General features: G+C 39.8%; 1 protein-coding gene across 5 annotated transcripts in view; it reads right to left on the minus strand.

Annotated features, from left to right (window-relative positions):
• The window catches only part of DPP6 (dipeptidyl peptidase like 6), a 565,250-nt gene that overhangs the window by 100,953 nt on the left and 436,665 nt on the right, over positions 1–27,632 (minus strand). For all 5 annotated transcript variants that reach the window (XM_074868891.1, XM_074868920.1, XM_074868910.1 and 2 more), the window contains exons 6-7: positions 24,942–24,994; positions 7,526–7,607 (exon numbers count right to left, since the gene is read on the minus strand). In XM_074868891.1, the coding sequence (XP_074724992.1) occupies positions 7,526–7,607; positions 24,942–24,994 (135 nt within the window). The remainder of the gene's footprint in view (positions 1–7,525; positions 7,608–24,941; positions 24,995–27,632) is intronic.

The raw sequence follows: 27,632 nt of genomic DNA on the forward strand, positions 1-27,632 counted from the left end.
CATTTTAAATATTTTATTGTGTTATAGAACGAATATCGGGCTAAGGAGAGCAGAGATTACTTGTCAGCATGAAGAAACTGGCAACTGAGATTCAGGGTTCCTCCAGGTACACATCTGACCTTGGACAGTGAGCTAGTCAATGTAATATTCCTTTTTAATACAATGTTTAGTAACAGAAATGATCAACATCTATTCCAGGAGCTGAAGAGTAGAGCTAACAGAATTATTCCTGAAGCTTTCTCATGGGTCTGATGAATGGCAGTTTCTGGGGAGATACCACCACCACAGATGAAGGTGAGCTTAGGTGGCATCTGTATCCCTTAGATGGCACTGCTTAGTCCTGCTTGTCCTGCATCCTAACATCTGTCACGTAATCATACTCTCACCAATTACTAAAGTAAAAGGTAACTATTTTCACGACACAAAATAACACCTTTCAAAAAAACCCACTCTTCAATAAGCACTTATTTCAATGGACATCATCTACCAACAACCGTTTTGTAAGATGCCAGAAACCCTTCTGCACAGACCTAAAATAGATACTTCTAGCTGTTAGATCTCTGAAATGAAAAATGCTCTTAACAAAAGATACAGGTTTAATATCCATAAAGTACAATTGAAATTAAAGGAATATCAACATTTTAGACCTCTGTAATAGGAGGGAATTCTTTTTAGTGGAACTCACGCTACGCTAGAGTTGCACTCTTAGGAATTTTGGACTTTATGCAACTGCAGTAGCATATAACGAAATGTGGTAACATATCAAGGAAGAGAATTCAGCACTTGCCCTATAGTGCAACGAGACAGCAAATTGCTCTAAGCTAGCAACTCCATCAATGCATGCATTTCCTGTAGGTACATACTCGGTTTCCTTAATGCAGAGTGTAAATGTCCACAACATTTAATATATTAATGCTGTAAATCCACTGTAAGGTAGGAATATATTGCCATCTTCATGCTGTAACGTAACCAGAAAACAAGGTGACATGTATGAAGTCAGAGAGGAAGCCTAAGGCACTCTGTCACCTCCAGGGGCAATGCCCTACACCCTACATCATCCTGTGTCTCATATTTGGATGTAAAAGCAGTAACTTTCTCTGATTTATTGGTAAAAGTTCTATAGCAAATAATAAATTTTTTTCCTCTGAAATCTTTCACACCCACAAAAAGAGCAACAGCTTATTTACAAGAAAATCAGCTATATCTTCTTTCAGTAGCATTTCTTGTAGCATCTTCAGTTATCTTAGGTATTTTGCTCTTTGCCTCTGATGAAAATACAGTACAAAGAATGCTGAGATGGGAAGGGACACAACTGTTCTCAGCAGAGCTCATAACACTGACTAGGCCAAACCTTCCCTTTGGTGAACGAGGACCAAACACATCAAGCCCACTGATGCCAAAAGAAATTACAAGAATGTGCAAAAATAAAAATAGGACACTACTGCCACTGTAACGAAAGAGCAGAGCATCAAAGGAAAAAATAGACACAACACTTTTCCAGTGGAATTCTTTGAATAAAATGGGATGAGAGAGGAGAGCAAATCCCTAACCAGAGTAACCCATCTAGGTATTCAGTGTAAGTGCAATATATCTTACTGGGGTTTCCTTAAAAAAAAATATTCTGACACTGGAAGAGGGGATGAGGGGGAGACAGCACATCGTTATTCTGAAACTCCTGATTTCTCAGAATGCAGGGACCATGTCAAAAGCTGCCTGAATATCCTTCACCATGCTTAAATAGGGCTTATAGAGACATTAGGAAGGGGGTCTTTTTCTTCCTTGAAACTAGCAAGATAACCAAGCCAGAATAATTACATACAGCAAACCACAGCTAAATATTGATTCAGATGTCATTGCAAAAATGAAAAGGTGAGAGAACAGCTTGAGAATAATGATGTAAAAATCTATGAAATAATGGTAGAGACAAATAGACCTACAGCAATTATACACACAGCAGTTCAAAAGTTCTGTTGGATTAGGAACAACAGCAGATGATTCAGTACCTCCTGTGAAAATGGTTCTCCTCACTTTATATCTATGCAGCCCTTCTGCCTGGAACTAAGCTGGCATGACAGCACAAAATCAGGTGAGGAAAAACCTGCTAATTAGAGGAGTCGCTCCAGTTTAGTTCCAGGTGTCATCACTTAATCAGTTTTTTTGCATCTAGATATCCTAGTTGGCAAGACATTGTGTTACAGTTTAAAAAAAATTGATAACGACAAATTAGATGGATAGTTGCTGGTCCTGTGCAGCAGGATCTATCATTCAAATACTTTATATATGAAGGAAATCCAATATTTTTCTTAACTGTACTGCACTTCTTAAACAGTAATATGTATGACAATAAGCTATTTACCAGCATGAGCATTCACTGTTTGACGGCACCAGCAAAGCCCTAACATGGTAGGGGCTGAAAGACTTGTTCCTCCTTTTTTTCCCAGCATTTGCATTTCACTGAAATAGAGATTTCTTAATGCAACCTCGGCACCTGCTGTGAAACATAACTTCTATCACTTTCGAACCGATTATACACTTCATTGCTGCATAATCTACAAGAATAAAAGTTAGTTCCTGCTCCAAAAGAGTGACACTGGTAAAAGTTTATTGACTACAAATGCAGGAGAAACCCATTTTGACCATTCTCTGGAGTTGCAGTAAGTGTAAGGGCATACAAAACTTTCAGCAACTATGATCCTCTTCCTGTATGTTTTTGGTACTTTAAAGAAACAGTGGAAACAGTAAAAGTCTGACTGACCAGGAGAACCTCAAAAAAATGTTTCTCTTTGCTGAAGAATAAATACTATGATCTATGAGAGAGATTTTTTTGAATTATAACTGCTGCCTCTAAAGTTGTGCAGAACTGCTTCTCACAGCATCTGATGTGTCACCTTTATCATTAGTATCTGTCAGGGCTGTTACAGATTCTGATTTAGAAAAAAAAAAAAAAGGAAAATAGCAGCACAGCAGAAGTACTGCTTTTGAAACTGGAGCTTAACAACTCCTGTGAACTGTACTTTAGTGCTGACAATGCAGGCAAATATTCACTGCACATTATTAGAGCAGTCCTACTGCTTGCTCCTTCCTTTTGACAATAGGGCCACGTATATACCTAGTTTGTCCTTACAGCAAGTATTTTGAACCTGGATGTGCTCATTTTGGGATAACTTAAATAAAAGCCTCCTGAAAAACTTCAGGTTTTTTGGATTCCTTGAGCACTTCAGCTACAGATACGCATTAGACAGTCTCTTGTTCCTGAAGCAGTCCCTGACTTCAGCCATGCTGCCAAGCAAACCAGCAAAGGAAACCTCTTCACACTGTACTTTTTTTTTTTTTTGATAAATAGAGGGGTCCTAGACTGTCAGCCAAACAAGTTTTATGAAAACTGAGTTCAGGGTCATAGTAACTATTAACCTTTGCATTAATATTGGGGCAAATGTACCACGGAAAACTCACATGAGCCCTCTGCATGTGGGCAGAACCTTGCTCTAAAAGATGTAATGCAATGAAACTGATAAAACATTCTATTAAGATTAATTAACAGAAGCTTTTTCGTGCCAGAATTGAAACTCCAAAAGTGGGTAGCTGTTGAGTCATAAATGGCAAGATGAGAAAAAGAAAGGAAATCTGAGGAGTGAAGATTTTTACAAAGATAAGCACACACAGATCAGGGCAAAGGTACAGTCCAAGACTTTTTTGCAGTCCTATAATGCCACCAACATCCTCATATTGCTAGAAAGTATCCCACAGACTGTTTGAGGATAATACAGCCTGTTCACTGAAAACCACCAAGCATCGTGCTGAAGGCCAGTGGGCTGATGCCATCAAATACTAAGGGGGCTCTTGGCTGTCAGGTGCACCATGGAAAGGATGGTTTTTCATAGACATTTTGCATAGTCATTTACACCCACCAAAAAGTGACTATATCACACTGCTTTTCCAATTTAACAGTGTTTTTCACTCATTCTACAAAAGCATAAATGATGGCTCACGTCACAGCACAAATGAGAGGAATGAGACTTTTAGTAATAGCCACATTTAAGAAATCCGTTCCCTCTTGCACTGAAGCTCTCCTTCTGTTGACTCAGGAGCTCATACTGGTAAAGGCCCAATTCTTCCACCAGTTTTGGAAGATTTAATTTGTTAAGACTTTGGCTGAGATCTGAGAAAGGCTGAAGAATTTTTCTTAGGTGCCAGAGTGAGGGCTTTTTTGCATTCTGATCTTCTGACATAGATTTTCTCAGATCCAATATCTGCCATTATTTATACAGCTCTGTTGGCACGTGTGGCATTCTGCAGGCTAGTAAGAAGTCAAGAACCATGCTCTGAGGAGTTCATCATCTAAAAATTGGCATATAATTTAATGAGTAAGGACAAAAGAAAACAAGATAAATAGAAAATTGCTCCTAGGAAAGTTCCACTGCTTATTTTTAATCACAAAGAATGCAGATCATTCAGGCTTCTTCTGTTTCAGATTTGTTTCTTTTTTGAATGATTAGACATGCAAGAGAGAAAGAGGTCAGACAAGCGACCAGAAGTTCCCCTAGGAAGAATGAAATAGAAGTTACAAACGGAATAATAAATTTTGGAACCAAACCCTCTTACTCTCCTTTGTTTTGCCAAAGAAAAACAAACCAGGAGATTTCAAGGGGAAAGCTTTTTATTTCCTGAAAATTTGGGTATCTTCAAGGTGATGCAAAACCCACGCACCCATTGCTCCCACCTTTCCTGGGAGATGCAGCATGCAGTTGGGCTGCAGACTGTGCACAGAGGGGCGCTGCTGTGAGCAGAATTGGAGCTGACACTTGCTCATGTACCTTAAGTGCACTTGTAGGACCACCCTCATATACTCCAACATATGTTTGACCCTGTAACCACTTAGAACCAGGGAAGCTGATATATAGTTCCCAGCACTTACTACTTTCCATTCCACTTGACATTTTTTCCCTCCTCCTCCAACAGAACCCAGCCTACATTTCGGAAGCACATTCACACTATCAAGTTTAAACAGACTTTAATTTTTCTCTGCCTTTGCACTCGATGTTGTCCCCACAGAAGAAGACACAAATTTCACTGGAAATTATATTCTGAGTAATTAGTCCTGAAATACAGAACAGTGAGCACTGTATATTTTCTCTATCTCATTTATAATGCTTGTAGATATTTAAAAAAAAAGTTTCTTCATCCTCTGTCAATTATCTGCTGATCATTAGCTACAAATAGATTATACTGATGCATGAAAAGCCTGCTTATTTTATAAACTACAGTTGTAATTTTATTTTAAGGTAAATGACTGGCAAGGAAAAGAGCAAAAAGACACATATGTTAGAGGTATGTGAGATAATGCTTAAAATACCAGTGAGGTTCTCCTCACCTACCCTGATTCCAAATGCAAGAACAAGGAATACAGCTGAACTACAGGCCAACAGATTTACATATTTAGAAGCCAAAAGAAAAAGAAAAAAAAGGAAAAAAAAGAAATATACAGAACAAATCCACTGTTGCAAGATATTTCCAAGATTCATATGGAATTCAATAGTAATAGGAATATCTGAAGTTACTTCAAAAGAATCTGCCATGAGTCCCTCAGAAGGGACATGTATTAAACTTGATGTCTTAGGGAATTAAGTTTTCGATGTATATTTCTTAATAAAAATTGGTGGAAGGCGCTATCAATTATTTCAGCATTAAATGATAAAGCTGGGAGTGAAGACAACTTTTCTTCTCTTGGACTGATTATACTGTCCTGTTGTATGTATAATTTGTCATTTTGATATGAATATTTTTCTTTTCTATATAGTTATGTTACTTTGGTAGAGATGGCAATGGAGGAAGTAAATTGGTCATCTTGACTTTGGTATGAAAAATGTTAAATCTTCTTTCCAAGGTGGAAGTTAAGTACACCCATTCAGCTTGGTAAAATAATATGAATGTGAATCAATAACTCGCTGTGACTCAAGGTGCTGAAGGCACGCAAGTTCATAGTAAAACTATATTAAATAGAGGAAGATTCACTTGTGAGATGGAAAAAATCACCAATGCAACTCAATACTACCTTTCAATTAGCAGGTGTAGCTTTCACTGTACATTGTGAAGCTCAGTTTGCTAGACTTAAAATAGAAAGAGCTAGCGAACAGTGAATGAAAAAATGCTGGTCTCTTTTGCTTTCTCTGCCATGTCCTAAAGGTAGTCTCTAGTTTTGAACTTAATGTGTTATCAACTGACTGTGCATTATCATCAGTTGGCCACAAGCCCGATGACAAGATCACATCAGTCTTCACCAATGAATATAGAAAAAAGAGTTTGGTCATGATCAGACCCCAATCCCTGTGAATCAGTACAAACTGCTCAGCAGTGATCTGTTGGGCAGCAGACTAAAGAATTTGAAATGGCATATGTTAGAGGATGAAAGTGGGGCATGTATATGTGTGCAATGAAAAAAAATAGCTCCTCAGAATTCATTTTTGCATAGAGGTAAAGGCTTCTGCATCTCCACTCCTATCAGATTTGAGGTCAATGACTCTCTCAAACCTGATTTTCCCAATAAAACAGAGGAGAGACATTTCCTGTTCCTGTGTCTGTTATGTTTCCTCCAACCTGACTTGCAGACCAGCAACTATAATGTCTCCTATTGCTGTTTTTTAAATCACAAAATTTGAAAACAATCTAGTTAAGGACACAGACAAAAAATCCCCAAGAGAGGACTGGGGACAGGAGACATGTCAGATTTTATCAGATAACAAACTTGTAAACCTCATTTGTTGGTATAAAAATTCTATAGCAAAAAAAGAAGTTGCCACTTTTTCTTTTCTTGTTACAGTGGAAAGAGAGTGTTTGGAATATGCAAAACCTTAATACTGGATTTTCACCAGGAAATGAAGCCAGGGGATCTGGCCAGGAAATATGTGCTCTAAAAAATGAGCAAATCCAAGATGGCAGTGGCTGAGGGACAAAACATCGGAGATTTCAGGATTGTTGCAGTATGAAGGGCTCCATGAAACACAATGAATCCCTGACAAGTGGGTTTTTTTAAAGCCAACTCTGAACACTTTCCAGAATACACTTCTACTTTTGTCTATTTCACAAACAACTACAAGGCAAACTCAGGGCAACTCTGTTCTAGAGAGGTGCATTCTCCAAACAGAGCTGCTAATATTAAAATATCCCTAGTGCCAAGTTTACAAGTCTGAAGATGCTCTTGTGAAGCAATGATATGCTAACTAAATCATACTGTCTATTATATCTACAATCTGTCCTGTGTCCAGCACTGGGAGAAGCAGTTACATCCTCTCAGAGATCTTCCATAAAGTGTTCTTTCTCTGCATTTTTTGACAGAATTGCTTTGTAGTACATGTGTGTATTTGGGAATTTTATAAATAAATTACATGATAAAACAATGCCCATAAAGGTGCTAGAAGCTACCACACAGGTTTCAAGAAACTAGTCAATAAAGAATTATTCGTTGTTTAGTTCCAAATCATAGCAGCATGGTCTCTAAATTCATTTGCACACTTGTTCTTTCTCTTACCAGCTGTTGCCCTTTTGGACCCCAACCAGCATACTGAAGCTTTGCATTGCTGACCTCAGGGGGATACAAATTCTGGGGATCCCTGCAAAAAGAAAAAAAATAAGATTTCAGCTTCAGAAATGTCCTTATTTAAGCTGCTTTGGAAATCCACCATGACCTCATAAGGTGTCTTTCAGCTGGAATTATCTAATATATTGTGCCAGATCTCAGTAGATTTTTTTAACATAAAGTAAGCACTATACCACTAGCAAGCATTGGTAAGATCAAGTATTTAACTGACAACTCCTGTTTCTTATTAATATGAAGTTAAACACATTAGTTCCACTGCTGACTTGCCTAAGCCTTAAGAATTAGTCAAGGGATGGCAAACAAAGTAATTGTATTTATCAACACTGATGGTGTCTACAAAGGATAAACAATAATTATATTTTTGAATCACACTGCCATCAGAAAAATATAATTTAATCTTCTTCACCCCATGGCTTTTCTGCCTAATAATTTTCCTTTGAACATGACGGTAAAAAGTTTAGCAACTGTGTAACAACTGCTATGCAGCCTGCCTTCAAAGCGAAAAGCTCCTATTAATACCAAATACCTCATTTTTTTAGAAAATAAAATAAAAATGCTTTTCTTGTTCCTTCATCCAATACATTCATTTTGTAGCAGAACTTCAGTGAGACATAGCAAATGCAATATAGAAAAAGGAGGCATTTTTGGTAAATGTCAGAGCAGCATAATGTCATTTTATCACAGACAGCATTGCCTTGACTGTATTTATACTCAGCACAAATAATTACATTATATATTCTGAAGCCACATTGCTATAACTCTGTGTATAGTAATATTCTACAAACAAGAACACTAATAAAGCCTGTATACAGTATGCCTCATTAGCAGATCTCAAACTGCTTTTAAAAGTAAGGGTATTATCATCACTGGCCTACAGATAGGAATAACAAGGCAATTTCAGGCCAACCTGACCCAAAACCAGAGAAAAGAGCCAAAGCCTGCCTAGCCCTTAAGCAAAAGGCGTTCTCTTCTTGTACAGTTTATTTCTTCATTAAAGGGAATGTTTTCCAGATCATATTTTCAAAACAGAACAAAACTAAATGCAATAATTAGACACTAACTGAATTCTCTTTATTGCCTGTTTTGTGACCTGGTACTGTACCACAGTTACACTCCAGCTCTGCTCTTTCAGACAAGAACTCCCTTGGCTGCATATTCCTGCTGCACCAGGGCTGTTGTAGCAAGTACAAAGACAGTAGCAAGAGGAATGTTTAGAAATTGATTTTGTGCAGTCTATCCAATGTGAAAAAACTATTTTTTCCTGTGAACTCCTGTTCAAAGGCCAGCTAGAATCAGGGTAGACCCTAGAGGAGGACACCAATGCCTATAGTTTCCCCCTTCCATAACTTCTGCAGTTGAAACAGCAACTTCTGCTAGAAGATGTGTGTCAGTGGTTATAAATCATAATCCATAATGTCTGCAAGGCCCCTGAGAAGGGGTCTGTGGAGCCGATTAAAATTAAAGTGGTCAAAATTACATGTTTGATGCAGATGGGATCCATTAGGAATGTGGAGGGGCAAGACCAGTTTGTTGAGGCACTGACCCTTCAAGTCTGAGCATACTGCAGGGTGTCCAGATAGCTTTTGGCTCTATAGGCAAAGTGTCATCCACAATTACTGCTGGTGGAGTAAAATTGTATCTTTTCTTCTCATGGTCTTTAATCAGAAGGTATTTTTGTGGGTAGCCTCAAGTAATTTTTTTAAGATATGGACAAGAGACAACATAACTCTCGTACTGTACTCCTACCAACAGCAGCCACAAAATTCACACTCCAGTAAGAATAATAGCTATACAACTTCTCTTGGATCTGTTCAAGCCTGTATGCATTAGCTACTTCAGTTTCAAGTCAGCTATTCCTGTTAAGACTCTTTGGTTAGCTGTCTTGATTATCTTAACAGAGAGTAACCTTTGAGTACAGGAGGAAGAGAGAAAAACAGTGAATCAAATCAAAACCTCTTATGGGAGAATAAAAAAGTACTTCACTATTTGTCAAATGAACTATCTAGTTCTTGGGGTTTTTTATCTATGGTGAAAAGAGGAGCAAGACAGGCTGAGAGAGTTGGGGTTGTTCAGCCTGGAGAAGAGAAGGCTCCAGGGAGACCTTATAGTAGCCTTCCAGTACTTAAAGGGGGCTACAGGAAAGATGGGGAAGGACTCTATCAGGGAGTGTAGGGATAGGACGAGGGGTAATGGTTTTAAACTGAAAGAGGGTAGACTCAGATTAGATATAAGGAAGAAATTCTTTGCTGTGAGAGTGGTGAGACACTGGCACAGGTTGCTCATAGAAGTTGTGGATGTCCCATCCCTCGTTCAAGGCCAGGTTGGATGGGGCTTTGAGCAACCTGCTCTAGTGGAAGGTGTCCCTGCCCATGTCAGGTGGGTTGGAACTAGATGGTCTTTAAGGTCCTTTCCAATTCAAACCATTCTATGATCTATGATTATGATATTACAAATAGAGGGGGAAATATAATCCCTAAATAAACAGATTATACAAACTATATGATTTCAAACCTGTAAGGTTTCAGATAACACAGGTGGAGCTAAAGGACAGACAAATACAGCCAATAATTCAGACCAGAGACCAGACAAGTCCTGTCAGTTCTGCTCACTGCATCATCTTTTAGAAGAGAAAAACTAATGCAATGAGAAATGCTGCATAAACCAGCTTTGGTAGCTGATAAGACAGAAGGAAAAGCACTCCATTCAATCTACCAGCAAAAAGTTCTGCTGCAGGCAAAAAAAGCAAAGTCGTCTTCCCTTTCTCTGGTATGGCTGAGGAAAAATAGAATTGCATCTCCTGAGTTCCTTCTTAAGTTGTTCAGAATGGCTGGGAAAATTATTTTGTAGCAAAATCTTGTTTGTTTGCCTTGAAATCTTTTGATAAATAGGCAGATAGAAAGGCTGACTGATAGAATTGCATATTGTCTCGAGGTGCTTGATCTACAAACCTAGTTACCATAAACTGCCTCTATATTCAGCACATAACAGCATGAACAACGAGGTTGTGATGTAGACCACTGAAAGTAGGTGGTAGCCAGGCATCCATCATCACGCTGTGAGTTATTCTTTTCTACCACAAGCTATGAAAGCAGTCTAAGATCCTAGTTTGCCCCCACAAACACTCCTGAAAGATGGACATTTTCCTCTTGGCAGATTTTGTCTTGTTCCTCATCTCATGTGAAGAGAACCTTCTTCCCTAGAGTAGCAACATTCACTCCCTCACCTGCAGGAAACTTCAGCGTCATATGCAAGGGTATTGAGAAGACATCCCTCCTTGCCTAGCCTGATCTAGCAGGCTTCAGAGAAACTGCAGGAATGATCTGGAGATGGGCTGTCTTAGCAGTGGCCAGGGGAGACCGGGCTGTCAGCAAGCCTGAAGGTGGCATGAAAATGGAGTTCACCTACTTGTGAACCTTAATGTGAAAGACCAGATTCCCAGGTGCTATGTCCCTCGGGCTATGTCAGGTGCACGGTCTGAGGCGGAATACATACGGACTCCCTTCCTGGCAGCTCCAAGCAACCCCTTTATGAACCCATTATATCACCCATAGAGAGGAGAAGGAGTTGTCTACACAGTTGCTCCAGTCAGGATGGCCACAACCCTCTCCTGGTCTCCCCAGGAAAGCTCTTAGTGTTTCTCAAACTGAAAAATCTGTTTGGAGAGCAGCTATCAAACACATTTCCAATTACCTCGTACTATTCTGGACCTTTAGCTCTCCTTGGTAAAAATCCCTTAAGGGAGTGAGACCAAACGCACACCTATATCCTAGGAGAAACACGTCCATCTTCCAAGTGCTGCACAAATGGGATCGCATGCTGGTCAACTCCTTCTGGGAGGTATGTTGTTGCTGATAAGCTATAGTCCTCCATAGCTATGCCCTTGCTTCTCCTCCAAAACAGCCTGCTTAAAATTCCTCTCTATTTTTTCTTGAATCAATCAATATTATGGATCATCTCAGCCTCTCCAAAGAGCCAGTACTCCTCACAGACCCTCATAATTGGGGCTTGTTTGGATCTGAGCCTTCCCCTTGTGAGCTCATTTGTGCAGGATGCTTGCTTGGCAATGGGTTATTCTGAAAGCAGTCTGTATCTCCTGGTATTGGTTTGCGTGAAGAACTAGGTTCACTGCATCCTCACACGATTTTCACTATTTCCTTAAGGAAAAGAACCTTAATCTTCATTTCCAGCCAAAGAAATGGCAAGGCCTTATTAAAGGGTTGCCATTGTTTCTTTCATCTCTTAAAATGATTGATTTTAAACCCCGGGAAAGAAGGGAACAATAATGTTGTTTTAGGCCAGACAGAAGATGGAGCAGATGCTGTATAAACTCTTCCATGTTAAGATGACATTGTCTAGACCAGAGGCTGTTAAATTGCTCCAGACACGGGCATGGTTTTAGCACAACGTTCAAAAACCATTACTGAAGTAGTAAATTGTGAAATTTGCTCATTTAGATGAAGTTTTCTGCCAAAAAGTCTCCCCTCAAAATTTCCAAATAAGGGAAATTCTGAGTGCAATTAGCGTGCTGTCTGCCAAATCATTTTTGCTTGTAATTTAGCTCAGAACATATATGTTGAATAAAAGAAACTAATCAATCATATTAGGTTGCCTGGTTTTGACCTTAAAAAATACCATGATTAATGAGGAACTAATTTTAAAGAGATTGTATTCTTTCTGCTGAAATTTTTACATCTGTGTGTTCTCTTCTGACATTTTCTCCTATTCTAAAGAAGACCAATTTCCCTCAGAGACTTCATGGCACTGAGTCTGCCCCTGAGCACAAACATGACAAATTGTTCTATATTAAGCTCTTCAGAAGAAACTTAAAAACCAACAGAAATATTCCACTGTAATTGAGGGAGAGGCTCCTTTTACTTCAAGAAAAATATTTTACAATGCCAGACTGAAAAAGTCTGAAACTGAAAAAAAGCAGTTAAATTCTGGGGTATGGTACGGGCTGTTCTTCTAGGGTCTGTTTTAATAACTTTTAATTTTAAATGCTGAACAATAGGATTTGTATGGAAATTCTTTGCACATGCTGCCAATGTGATTAAAAATGCAACAATTTGCACCAAAGGCTACTCTGATGTGTCCATCTTCTAAACAAATAACCAAAATTATGTGTATGAGCTGGAATGAGTTCTTAAGAAAAACTTTGATCCCCCTTGCTTAACTGTGCCATAAATTTGGAAAATATAGAAAGTATATTACAATTTCATTAGTATACACAAAGAAGTTGAAGAAATAAAGACAGTTAAAAAAAAGTGTGGGGAAGGCAGAAATATCCCCTCTTGTTATTTGCATCAAGCCAGCACTGAATATTTCCACCCCTAAGCACATCAGCTCACAGTACTTTAAGCCTTTTTTGTCGTTAACTATAAAAAACTATCTATCTAAACTATCTGCTCAGCACCAGAATGTGGTGTCTTCACATTTACTTTTAATAGCATAAAATCAGACAGGAGCTTACACAGATTTCTTCTTCCTTAGAAAGAAGGAAAGAAAAGCGACATAAACCACCATGTAGAGAAGAAATCTGGAAGGGTTATAAAGAACTGGAAACTTCATAATATTTAAGAGTTTCTGATGTGTGATAAGAAAAAAGTGCACTGGAGAAAATTTGTGGAAAGAAATAAAAGCATGTAAAACATATGTGTTGATAAATGTACAAAGAACCACAGATAAGGACTTGGAAAAAGAGGGAAAGATTTCCAAGAAGCAGGAATGCCATTTCTTGAGAAACAAAAATGCATTCTTAAACAATTAAATGACTTGTTTACTTCAGTATTCACCAAGGAGAAGAGGAGACAGGTGCCATTAAGAAAATTGCTTCCCAGGAGATACACAGCCCTGCAGAGACTTGCAGTGAGATAGAATAAAATATAATACAAATGGGAATCAAAGACTTGCCAGAACAGATAATCAAGAAATCAGACTGTCAGAAGATGCAACTAAAAGAATCCTTCTGGCATTCTAATAAATGTGCTTAAATAGATGGGTAAGGCTCTTCCATTCATCTAGGCTTGTCCACTACTAAATATTTAATGCACATATGCGCATATACACATATTTTCCTTACAGCACTTTTCAGTGAACAGAAGTGGGAGGAGATAATGAAAGCAATTTAAACTTATTAGTTTCAACTCCAGATACACATCAGATCATTCAGCTGTTCTTAAAAACAACTAAGCTCACCAGCCGTTCTGTCCAAGATGAATGAATTCTATGGATTTAGAACATAAAAAACAAAAAGCAGGGGAATCTAAAACATTTGTCCATAATTTGGCAATGCAGTCAGATTCAAGCCAACAATATGAGCTCAGAGGTCTTTTTGAATATAGTCTGCCTATGTCTGTAGAGCATCCATCAAAGTAATATTTGGTACTGGGCCCGCAAAATCTTGCACAATACTAATACCACTTTAAAATCAATCACTTGTCAGAAAAGGAGCCACCAACTGCCATTGGAAATTATGTAAAACGATGGCACAGGCTTGCTTTTCTAGAGAAGGTCTACAAAAACTGATTTAAAAATGCATCGAAGTCTGGTACGCAGCTAGGATTCACGGTAATGCAGGCTGGAGGACTGCAAGCTGTTGATCAAAATCTCTAGGTTTCCCTGAGTAAGCAAACAGTGGAAATGGTCCTTGGATACTGGTAGCATTACTTTTAAAATGATGACATTATCATGTTTCTCATGTGATCCCTCTAAATCATAGATGACAGAATGAATTTTTACTGCATTTTTTTAAAGAACTTTTGTTTCTGGAGTCATATTTCGTTTCCTAAAGAGACAATGAGAGGTGATAGCATTCAGGTGATAAACACAACCACTTAAAAGTAATTTTCTCTTATGCTATAGAAGTTTCTCAGCCAGCTCTGATCTCAGAGCTACTCAAGGCGCTGGATTTATCAGGATTTCAAGTCTATTTATGTACAACAATATTTATGTACAGGCATGGCAAAACGAATATCTAAATATCTGAATGTCATCAAGAATGCTATTCAGAATTACAGCTAGCCGAAGTTCAGCCATCTAAAATAAGGGCAAAAAAGTACAAGTTGAAGAGAAACAGCCCAGTAAGTACTGAGATGTTTAAGAATGAACTGGGAAGATCTCAAGAATAATGAGCCTGGGATGAATGCACGTGGTTCTTCAGAGCAACTCTGCCAGTCTCCAGGAAAGGATGTTTGTGATGAAACCTTGGCATTTTCCATCCAGCTGACCTTGTCAGACTTTCAAACCCTAACAAAAATATAGCACCATGATGTGATGCCTGCAGAGAGCAATATGGGATTATTAGTACATAAAATGAGATACAGCTGTGATCTCCTACTACCAGAGCCAGCAGAAGTGCCTCGTTACAATATGACTTCGCTGGACAGCAGGTCACACTTTTAATTGGGGCAAGAGATTGATTCTTGGGCTTCTGCTCTAAACTAATCTAACAGTTTGTGTTACTGGGTTTCAGACAAAACCAGAATGACTCAGTATACTCTGTATCTTTTTGAAAACTAAGAGTCTTTGAGCAAATCTTATTTATTCTCATGTCAACAGGATGATATCTTGGAGGTTTGTGTGTAGGTTCTCAGGAATATTGAAACACAATACACTGCTAAACAGCCTCTCCCCACATAGACCATGTCCTCATCAATTAAAATAAACAAGGCATACACTTAGTAGAGACATTATTTCCATTTCTCATCAACAGTGATATGATCACTTTTAAGCAATACCACAATTAGCCTGCTTTCAGATACAGTTTAAAAGTGGATTGTAAAATACTCTCCTTATTTAAAGGACTAAAATATCACTCCAGCCCTACAGTTCTGCCCCATAACAGAGATGTATAGACTGCAAGTATACAGGCAAGAGGAAATGCTCATGTTTGAAATGAGGTGTAATTTTTGCCTTCACAACTCTGCATATGGAGGTTCCTTTCATTCCTCTATCTCCTTCTCACGTGTGACATGGGAAAGCAACCTTTTCTATTCCTGTCTTATCGCCTTAAATTTGTAGTGGAGCATTCAATAAATGAAGGGTTAGGAAAGGGATGAAGAGACATCAGGGCTGGTGTGACACAATGTGGGCTATCAGCTGGGATTATATCACCTTTGCTATAAAGAGACTTTTTCCAGCGGTTGCTGTATCAAAAAAAGCCCTGGCTGTAGCATCCTTTCTCCACCCAAAGGTCCTTTCTTGCATTTCCTAAATCTTCCCATTCCCTTCTTTCCCATATGTTCTTCCCCATATGTTCTGAGCTCCCCAAGGGCACAGGATGCCTGTTTTGGAATAACAAGAGATTTTCAGCCTATTAAATTTGGTTGGTGTCTACCTGTGAAGTCATCACAGAACCAGGTAGCAAGGAAGAATGGGAGCCCCAGGACACCACTGAGGTGCACAAGTGCTATGGCAGAGACTACTATATATTGCTCAGAGGTGGGGCACAGATCACTACATAGTCCTCAGTGACAGGGAACAGGTCCCTATATAGCCCTCACTATATAGCCTGAGCCCAGGCCCCATTAAACCCCATGATAGTGAGAAAATGCCCATAATCTTGCAGGTCTGGGTCCTCAAAAAAAAAAAATTTTTTTTTTCAGGTGCCCACAAAAAAATGAGTCTGTGTTTTGTAACATGCAGTGCTCATTTTTTGTGCTGTGTAATCAAACGACAACGCACTGAGTGTTTAAGTAGGCTGAAAAAGTTTATCACCCAACCACAGCAACAAATAATCAAGGCCCAGGCTGCAGGGTGTCTCTACAGCCTGATACCAGTGGAGTAAAAATGGCCCCCTGGAGAAATGCATGTCTCTTGTTCTTATTTTAGTGGAAAACTCCCCAGAACCTTGAACATCAGGATAAAAATGCAAACCAAAATATTGCAATCCCCACAATGAAAATCCACCTACAGAACAATTTCATTTCTGGCAAGGTGATGCAGCAATTGTACAGGCTGTGGTTAGTTGCCTATTTGGTGCTATGCACCACCATTTTATACACTCTCTTTTATCCACCTTTATTTCCATTTTCTGTCAAAACTCAATATACTAACTCAACTTTGTTGTGTAAGAATAAGGAGGAAAACCCATGCCAACATGCCAAGTTTTGATGATGGTGGTGGTCAGCGTTGGGATGTGCATGTAGACTGCATCAGCGTCTATGGTTTGGAGGGTGAGCCTGGGAACTGGAGGAGGTTCATTCACACTGGGACACGCGAACATTTCCAAATCCAGCAAAGAACATTTACTCAAGAATAGAATTTAATAGGAGCCCTGCCTTCATTTCAGGGGATGCTGCCTCATACAAATACTATGGGAGAGTTTGCTTCAATCCTTCCTTCCCTTTTTTTTTTCCTTGATGAGCCATAAGATATTTTCTTGATGAGCCATAAGATATTGACCTTTTCTGTAACATAAGGAGGTTGGTTGCTGGGCTCTTCTCTGCTAAACTGTTAACATCTGCATCTAACTATTAATTACCCAAAATTTTTTTTTTTTTCAGTCTCAGTAGTCATTACTCTAATTCTTAATAGCAAATACTCCCATCAGGGGACTATTCATTATTATTATTGCTATACATGGTTTCTAAGGTGTCCACCCACATCACAACTGATTCAGGAAGAGAGAAGCATGTGGTAAGAATTGCTTTGCCTACAGGAAAGGAATATTTCACATAAAAAATGCTATGCAGTGACCAACATGGGCGAACAAATGGCAAATCCCCTCAGGAAATGATATGGTGTTGAGCTGCTGAAGTGGATTTCCTCCCACCGGCACAGCTGAGTCCTGCCTGAACTGTCTTCCAAGGCTGAGCTGCTTTCAACATGCCACTGCTTGGAAGTGAGTGATGCTCAAATAACGGCTTTGCTTTATAAAATGCTGGCTCTTTCTTCTTAAAGAGGTACAAAATGTGTTCGCAAGCAATAAGCCAGTATGTGATTTAACCACTGTTCCAGTGATTTACAGAGTGTTTAATTCAGATGATTATAAAATGCAAGAAGCCCAACGGCTCCAACAGGGCTTGAGCCAAATGCCAGTAAACTCAACTAAAAGATTCCTATCAGAGGAATTAACTTCAGAGGATTTAAGGTCAGGTTCCACAATAAAGCTATCAAGTGTAACTATTTCAAGGGCCAGTCTTCTGTTGTCAAAATACAACTGAAAAAGCACATCACATCATGAGGATGTTGTTATTTATAGTCTGGCATAAAAGCCACCACACTATGTAGCAGAGGTGCCTTAACTATATAAACTATCTCAAAAAGATGATAAAAACTATGGAATCATAATTGGTAAAGAGGGAGAAGAAAGAAGACATAGCAATAGCAGATTCTTTGTGAACTACAGAATACATTTTTCTACTTATTTAACAAATTTCAAATTGTTATTTGGTTTTACATACCTTTTTATAAGGGTTTATTTCAACCTCTATATATCATTGTTGGGGGAAAATATTCAGCTTCTCTAATTAAAATTTAATTTCTGAAAACAGACTATTAATTACAGTACTTCTTCCTCTTAAAATAAAATGTGAGCTCTTGTACAAGTTTATAAATGTTAAAGAGTGCAATTGTGCAGCACTCTCTACAGTTATTATTACATATTGCCTCTGTCAGGTAAACAGTATTTCTTTCCTTGCTTTGCAGATGGGGACACTGAGGCACAGGAAGGTTCTTTAATGATATAGAGAAGGGGCATAACAGGCCAGAACAAGATAAAATATAACAATCTTGGTCAAATGGACAGATATCTGCAGCAGAGCCAGTTCCCTGAAGTTTTTTTAACCATAATTCTAAATAATGAAACACATTCTCTCACTGTGAATATGGAAATAGGAGCATGTGCAAGGAAAACCTTGTTGTCTTGCAAAACATTATACAACAGGGTATGTAAAAATCTGATTAAGTTTTCTTTAATTAACTTTAACCTCTTTCCTGCCAGTAGCTCATATAAAAGAAGGAGACAGGAACATTAGTGAGAGGCTCTCCAGAGAGATCTACAGACATCACTTTGAAAATTTACTTACAGTGAAGCACAGGCTCCATTCCTCCTCCTGTTATCACTTCTGTGGATCTCCAATGCATATTTTGCACTCACTCCACTCATGGGACTTCTCTTGAAGCTACTGGGAGTTCAGTGTGGGAGATGCGTGCAGTATTTTACAGACCCTTGGCAGAGCAGGCAGGAAGAGCTGAACTCAGCTCTGCAATTGCTCCCATTGACACGTCCCAGCTGGATGTGCTAACACTGCTCAGAGCTCATACAAGAGGGTCAGCCCTAATCCCTGCCACTTAGCTATGCTCAGAGGGAAACAGTTCATGCAGAACTGGGTGAGCACTAGGAGGTCTGAGGAAATGTATGTTTTATGCTGGGCTTTATTTTGGGGAATGCAAACACAACACAGAACTGTAAAAACGTGTAACATTTCTGCTGGTCAAAGCAAAAAGTTAAAGATAGATGTACCGCCTTGAATATCAATCCAAAATTAGCTCTTGCTTAGGACCTGCAGTGCCAGATCAAACCAGTGGTCCAGCAGCACACACTGGTGTGAAATGACCTTAACACTGGTGAGGGAAATCCTGCAACAAGGTTAGGGGAACACTCTGGTCAGTCATGGCCTGACCATGAAAACTCTGAACAAACTAAGCTTTTGTCCTTATTTCAGTGAAGGATGTGAATGGCAGATCATCCATACTGAACTCAGTAAGAGCAACATTATTAAAACCCACAAAAGAATAAACCAATTTTCGGTGGTTGGATTTCATAAGTAGGTTGTAGCTTACATTGTATTGCTAAATTTTAATTTTCCCAAGTTAAGAAAAATAATATTTGGAAGTAACTCTATATGGTATTTGTGTTCCACTTTTTCCCAGCACAAGATCAACCTGTTCCACATCTAGACCTGCAGATGCTATCGCAGTACCTATAAATTGCAACTAGCTGGCAATTACAATGCGGCAAGTGCAACTGTGGGGTTATGAGAGGAGCTCCGCAAAAATATTTATAATGTAGACAGCTGTAAGCAGTTATCAGCAGATATATCTGAAAAGCAGCACTGTTCAGAGGAAAGCAGATGGGACTGTATGAAAATGTTTGTACCAGGGACCATGAGCAGCAAGCTCAGGGGCTTGTTCCACTAGATGGCACACAACACCAGCATCTCATTTTTGGGTGAGCAGCAGGAGAAAAATGGGCGACATGCAGAAAAGCTGAACTGAACATAACCTCCCTACACACCTCAGCCCAGGAAAATGAGATCTGCGGGTCTTAGCGGGCTCCCCCTGTGCAAACTAAAAACCATGGGCCATTGAAAACAGAAGGCAAACGTGGCAAAAGCAGTAGGGATTTCTACCCTGAGTGTACCAAGAGACTCTGAGGAGGCTGAAATAACAAAAAAGGAGAATTAAATCCGTGCAGTATCCCTGCAGGGATATTTTCTCTTTCTGCTACTTCATGTTTATTTTAATTTTTAAATAAGATCCATTGAGTCTATGTCATTGGCATATATTAGTTGTCCTATAGAGAGACAAATTGTTTTGCTACTCCTTATGTGGGGAGTTTACTTCCACAACAGCTCTGATGGAAAAATGTTGCAGTGCTGCACCCTGTATAAAATACCATTTGTGAATGTATGTGCTAAGGATGTGCCCAAATTGGCTTGTCAAACTTATGAAGAGCTCAGAATGAAATCTGGAAAACGCCGTTATGAGCCCCTTTTGACTTCAGACACAGCCTGAATCTGGAGAGTCTGCAGAATGTAGCAAAAATAATTAGAAATTTCCCTTTAAAAAGCAATTTAGGCTGGCAGATTAATGTCACGTTATTTAAAAAGTGATGCCACAGTTAGATTAATTGGCTTATTAGTTAGCCTCAGCAGGGGTGTAGCAAGGGCATGAGTGGGTACAAGGCCTAAACTGTCTGGCCTTTCTGACGAGGCTGATCATAGCTGAGGATGAGGAATAAGGTAGAGAAAGCACAGGGAAAATCACACTGTCACAGCCTGCTTCCAGAAGTGAGTGTCTAATGAGCAGGAGGGATATTGCCAGGGGGGAGTGAATTTGTTCACCAGCAGTCACTGCTGATTTGGAGGTATGCCGAGGCACCCCCGCACACACCAACGGGGTGTAAAGCTGGTGTCTACTTGCAGAAGAGGACTAATCCATGAAAACAGTCTGTAGAAATGGCAAAGGGATTGTTGCTCAGTGTCAAGGGATTTTGACACTTGTGTTATGGTCAGGTGGAAGGCAAGGATGATGCCTGTGGGCTGCAGATTTTGTCATTACCATAGGACCTGGAACGTCAAACAGAACTGAATCTTGTGCTGTGTCAGTGTGCTTAGTCCTGCCCTCAACAATCTTCATCCACACACATCTATCAGAGCAATACTCCCAGGTTAAATATGAAATAAATACATGATGAACAGATTTCTTCACCCAACAGAGGCTCTACTTTCAGTTGAAGTATTTCATCACTTGTTAGATCATGTTCACCTGCTACACCTGTCCTCTCTCTTCATGCACCACCCTAAAACATACGCAGAACTCCAAAGGTACAATAAATGCCCATGTTCCAGGGAAATGGTAATGTGCCACCCTTTCCAACACTCACATGCGCTATGATCACCTGAAAGATCAGTGCAACTGTTACTGTACAATGTGGATTGCAATGCCTGTATACCTACTTACAGCCCAAAACACTTTGTAAATCATACCTGCATCAACATGAAATGCAGCAATCCTTCCAAACCTCCTGCCAGTGGATCCATCCTGACCCATCACTATATCAGGCTGTGGGACACCAATGTCTGACACACCTGTGTGCCTTCTGGCACCCTCTCACTTTCCAGATCTTCCCCTTATACTGGATACTCTCCTCTGACACATCCAACTCTCACTTTCCAGATCTTCCCCTTATACTGGATACTCTCCTCTGACACATCCAACCCTCCAACTGCCTGCACCACTGTTCAACCAAACATGGAGAGCAAGGCGAAACACAGCTGAGTGTGCAACATAGCTGAAGCTTGGTGGAACAGAAAGCTGGTTGTCAGGGACGAAGAAAGATCATGTAGTAGTAGCAAACTGCCTGGACCACTGTATTGTTCATTTTTAGCATTTTTAATACATACTATGCATGATACTTCTATTTTTTCCACCTCTGTTTTGTCTGGAATAGAACTATGCTGTCAGTCAAATGCTTTTGCTCTCAGCCAGGTTTACTGCAGATAAAAAGCTTATGTGCTTATGATGTGTGTTCATCCTGTTGCTCAACACCCTTTCAGACCACAAGCTAATTTCAGATATATTGCCAGAAAGATGGAGTTTTCAAGAACTAAATAAGTCCAGTAAGTTCCTGGGAAAAAACAAAAAACAACCAACCAAACCTCAAAAACAAAGACCAGATTGAGGCGAGGAAGGAAAGAGACTGAGGTCTGGAGCGTGTCACACTGGGAGACCAGAGCTTTGACATGGATGATGGTGAGAAATCTCCTAATTCCTATGTTCCAACTGTACATGGAAATAACTTAAACTCAAGTTCATAATTTTTTTGGTGAGACAATTACAAGATACAGGGAAGCAGGCTTCACAAGCTCCAGGGCTCGCAGATTTTAAATCATGTATGTGTCTACTACAGATTTTTTTGTACAAAGTATTATTTCTCTGTTGCTAGGTAGAAGCCAAAGAAAACTACTTCAGTTTTTTGTTGTTGTTTGGTGGGTTTTTTTTGGTTGGTGGGTTATTTTTTTTTTCTGTGGTGGGTTTTTTTTTTTGGGGGGGGGGGGGGGGGGGCAATTGTGCTGAGACAAATCCTTGAGGAACACCTGAATGTAACTAGTATTTTTAGGGGGAAAAAATGCTGAGAGATGTATTTATATTTTGCCATTGGATCTTCTCCACTGTTAAATCCACTGATGAGTGTACCAAAGAAACTGGATTGGAAGGAGAGCACGGGACTCGAAAATGTAGGTGTTGCAATGTCTGACTTCTAGGACTTTTGCCCTTAAAACATCATTCCTGTGTTAAACGATGAGGTCTCTTGAGGACCACCAGTGGGAAGGCTGCTGATCCACTGTACACAGGCATAGTGGGAACTGCAAAAAGCAGTAGGAAACACTGAGCACACAGGCATGGCCAGGATCCTGCCTTCTCTCAGGGACAGGCACCTGGCCCATGGATGCAGAAATCAAAAGGACTTTAGGATCTGCCCCAGTGTTCTCCTAAGTCAGAGACACTAATCCATTTAATATGGTGGTATGGGTGAGAGAGAATGGATATAAACTGAAAGGGGAGGTTCAGGCTAGATACAAGGAGAAACTTTCTCCCCATGAGGACAGTCAGTCAGTGGGACAGGTTGTCCAGTGAGGCTGTGCAGTCTCCATCTCTGCAGGTTTTCTAAAAGCTCTGAGTAATTAGCTTTGAGCAGGAGGTTAGACCTTGGAAGAGCCTTTCTAGTCTGAGTCATCTGGTGATCCTATGATCACCCTGTGTATAAACCAGGTGGATTTTTTTAAACTTTGCAGGTCATGCCAGCTATTGCAAGGATGCAAAACATCTACCTCCTGTTTAGCCATAATGTATAGAAATGACAACTTAGTGAGGAAGAATAGCAAATACTGAAATTATGTTTTATAACCAGAGTTGTGTGCATGTTCTCTGGAAATGGCCGAGCACAACTATATTGACTCTTTTTACCATTCCTGCACAGTTATCACCAATATGATACTTAAAACACAGAGTTTCCTGGCTTTTAGCTTTGTATTTACTGACAATGATTTGAGGAATTTTGCTGTGCAATTTATGCATTTCCACTGGTGCTATGGAAATGTCACTCTGAAACACCATGTATCATCATATGCCTACATGTGTCTTACTGGTACGGTGGCATTCCATTCCTGATCAGTTGAGCCAGTCCTTAAAGTATATATAAAAAAGATATCTTTTAAGGGAAATGCAGGTAGAAACTATGGGCTAAACTCTAGAAAAACAAGACAGGTGAAATGAGCTGCAGGGTGATGGAGTTGGAGCTGCAGGTAACCTGCAGTGCCACAAAGACAAAGCTGAGAAAGTAGGATTTAAAAAACTGCAACTAATCAAAGCTAGGTGCTGGAGTGAGTCCAGAGGAGGGCAACAAAGCTGGTGAAGGGCCTGGAGAACAAATCCTATGAGGAGCGATTGAAGGAGCTGGGGCTGTTCAGTTTGAGGAAGAGAAGGCTGAGGGGAGACCTCATCGCTCTCTACAGCTACCTGAAAGGACATTGTAGAGAGGTTGGTGCTGGTCTCTTCTCACAGGTTATTAGTGACAGAACAAGGGGGAATGGCTTTAAACTCCAACAGGTGAGGTTTAGACTGGACGTTAGGAAAAAATTTTTCACAGGAAGAGTGGTCAGACAGTGGAATAGGCTACCCAGGGAGGTGGTGGAGTCACCATCCTTGGATGTGTTTAAGGGTCGTTTAGATGAGATGGGGGATATGGTGTAGGGGAGAACTTTGTAGAGTAGGGCTGATGGTTGGACTCAATGATCCCAAGGGTCTTTTCCACCCTGAATGATTCTATGATTCTATTCTATGATTCTAAAGAAGGATCCCCTCAAGCTAATTGAAGCCTGTGTTAAACACTGAGCCTACCTCAGGACCTCCAGTGGACAGAGGGACCTAAATGAGGAGGCACTGTGTGATGGAATTTTGTTACTTGTAATGATACATAACCTTTCATGCTACGTGCTTTAGGTAAAGCAATATCCTTTCATTAAGTTCAGAAATGCTGTGCAAAGCCTATGTGGTGTTCTTGTTTGTCTGCACTTACCTCACACTCTTCTCTGAAAAGATAAACTATAAACCTGAAGGCTCGCAACTTCAGTATAATTGTGAGTGCATGTATCTAAGCAGCATTGGGATCCTGGGAACAGAATAATGGTCTATCTGCATTCAGATGGGATGCTAGAGAGAGCATTTGTATCAAAGGAATCTGCCAAGAGACCCAAAACTGAAGGGCGATGCCTCAATTCTGACCAAATATAAGGGACTAAACACCCCTGGATAGATCCTCTGACAGTGCTCTGGTGAGTGGCCAACCGCAGCTCTGAGCCAGACGCCAACACATCTATATTCCAGCCAAAAACTTGAAGACTGGAATATGAAATTCATGTAGTCTGACTCTCCGGGGAAGCTGAGTACTTCTGTTTCCAGACTATGTCATCTTTTGTACAACACAGCTCAGTGGATGCTACAGCTGAATACCAGACCATTGCAAAGGGCTGTCACAGGAAACCATTTGTCACGATATACGTTATTTTGCAGAATTCTTAATGGCTGAGTTTTTAAATGAAGACATTGAAAAATTGCTTACCCATGAGGTATTTTGCTGAGGACATAATATGCCGTATATGAATGTTGATACACCTGCAAAACGAAATTAAGAAACAAAACAAAATTAAAAAAGGTATTAGTAATTGTCACCTGTGTTAATAGGGCTCTTTTTCTGCAAAAACAATCTAACGTTTATGGCTGGGGAGCTCTTATAAACACTTCAAAATCTGTAGTAGAAAAGAACAATCATTAATTCACCTAACGTTGTTGTGTGTTCTTTTCATCTTGCACTTTATTACAGTGTTTGGCAAATCGTATACATCCAGATGCTCTGTGTCGTTACCATGACTACCAGGTCTTTGATTAAACCGGGGGCACATGGTCTCTGCAAGGGCTAAATATAGAACAATCATTAATGAGGACACCTTGGTCAGCTGGAGACATTCTCCATCATTATAACTAGACAAAACAGGGATATAATGCATAATTTTTTGCTTTATTCTCACATAAATAAAACAGAGAGTGATGCTGGGTGATCTCGGAGCGGCTTGTAAGACCCCTGTCAGTCAGCAAATAAAGCCTTATTGACTTAGGGCGTAAAGTTGACCTCGTGTTTGTTTGACCTGCTAAGCTGCATCTTCATATCAATTTGCATGCTTTGAGCCTTGGGAAGCAGCTTGTCAGCTTCCATGGCAGATCATCTCAGAAGGGAGAGTTTATTACTTATTTTCTGAATAGCAAATAATAATACCAGAGTCAAGGTCAGCAATTTAAGAGCTGGTGATTTTCCACTAGTGACAATGCAATCCCTAACAGTGATCTGTGGTTGCCCAAGGCGAGCAATGCTGAGCAACACGAGAGTCAGAGCCCTAGTGAGAAAGGCCTAAATATGAATGACTTTATACACATTTATATAGGCACTCGCTTTTGCAATTCTGTCCTGTTACTGTATGCTACTAAATAAATAAATAAATATCCTAACAATCATTTTGTTTGACTTCTACTTAAATCTTTAAGTCACTTGCTCTCCAGTAGCTCTCATAAAGCATCCTGTCCCAGAGGACAAAGGAGGAACTTCTTGAATACTTGCTTCACCAATCAAGTTTGTCTGATCAAAATTATTTTTCCTAGGTACCTCTGGTTTTGCACAATTATTTTATTTTACTCATGCCAAGAAACCATGAGATGCCCTGGACAGTGCTACTGCCCTCAGCAGTGGCCATCCCAAGCACATCACTAGCATTACAGACAAGTAAGCACTCTCGAGGTCAAGCCTGCATAGTGGCCTCTGTAACAGGCTTACATCTTTTGGAGGCTCAGTAGAGAGACAGATAAACACAACACACATCATCCTGTAGATATTACAACAAACTTCTCTATTACCATTTGAATCCAAACACTAAATTCTTACACTACTGCATGAACCCCCTGAAAAAAGCTACCACCAGAGTATAGAGGGGAAAGCACTGAATTTCTGCCTCTGAAATGCAGAGACTGATGCCGGATTGATGTGATTCCCTTCTCCTGTGCAGTTCACTCCCTGGAAGCATCAGGCTACATCCCAAATCTTTTAGCTATTCAGATACATAAAGACTCCTCCAGCAAGGTGAGTCTTTGGTGTATTGATATCAGGTAAGGTCTAGGAACAGAAGTGAATTCACTGCAAGCTAGCATTTAATTTAGTACAGGTGTCTTTTTTAGATCCACCTGTTTCAGATGACGTCAAATAAATTACCATTATCTCATCTACATCCAATCATACCAAAGAGCTCTTGAATCTTATAATTCTGATGTTGGAGACCTGGCTGATGCATGTGGCCTTAGAATTTATTCCAGCTTTGGTGAAGTTTTAAAACTGCTAAAATTTCTTAAAGGAAATGCACTGGAAGACTAAATTTTGTCTACAGAGCTGAAAAACCTAATAATACATTGCTATTAAATACTGAGCAAATTTTGCCTTTAAATATCCTGGCAGTAGATGTAGAAAATTATGTAGATATAGAAATTGTGATCTGAGGCAAGGACTGGTGTTCAAGGTAACAAGCCATGCTGTGTGGTCAGGTATCAGAGGCAGAAGCCAGCCCCAAAAATGAGTATAAACAGATACCTTCAGAAGAAAATAGAGAGATATGGCAGGCTGGAGGGAAAAGAAACAGCCAGGGAAATTTTGAGCAGGACATCTACTGATGTCCCTACTTATGGTACAGAGTCCCCACAGCCATGCTAGAGAGTTTAGAGCTGTCTTAGAGCCATTAATGGAAACTTAGGTAAAACATTTTCTTTGCCAAGAGAGCACAGGAGTGGGGAAAAAAGTTGCAAGACTCTAAAAGAACTCCTTTATTTTCTGAACATTATTTGTCATCCTCTTGGGTATTTGGCCAGACTCTAAAGCATCTCACATCAGCTGTGCCTGTAGCCTGTAATCTTCAAAGGCCTGCAGCTGGCAGAGTTCATTCACAGGAGCAATACTTCCTCAGATAAATCCTTAAAATCAGTAGGTTTGTTCATGTAAACAACAACTACTTGTATGAGCAAAGATTTCAGGACCAGACATTTATTATTATTATAGTTCTTAAGGACAAGAGTAAATGCAGCATAAAAGTCCTTCTTATCCCTACTATTTCAAACCTGTTTAGAAAAAAACACTGTGAGCCACCCTCCGAAGCAGACAGGAATCCAAAAGAAACATCACTTAATGTCTTCTGAGAAATGAAATGGCTGCTTTCCTCTT

This window comes from Strix uralensis, chromosome 1 (genome assembly GCF_047716275.1).
Source record: "Strix uralensis isolate ZFMK-TIS-50842 chromosome 1, bStrUra1, whole genome shotgun sequence".
NCBI lineage: Eukaryota > Metazoa > Chordata > Aves > Strigiformes > Strigidae > Strix > Strix uralensis.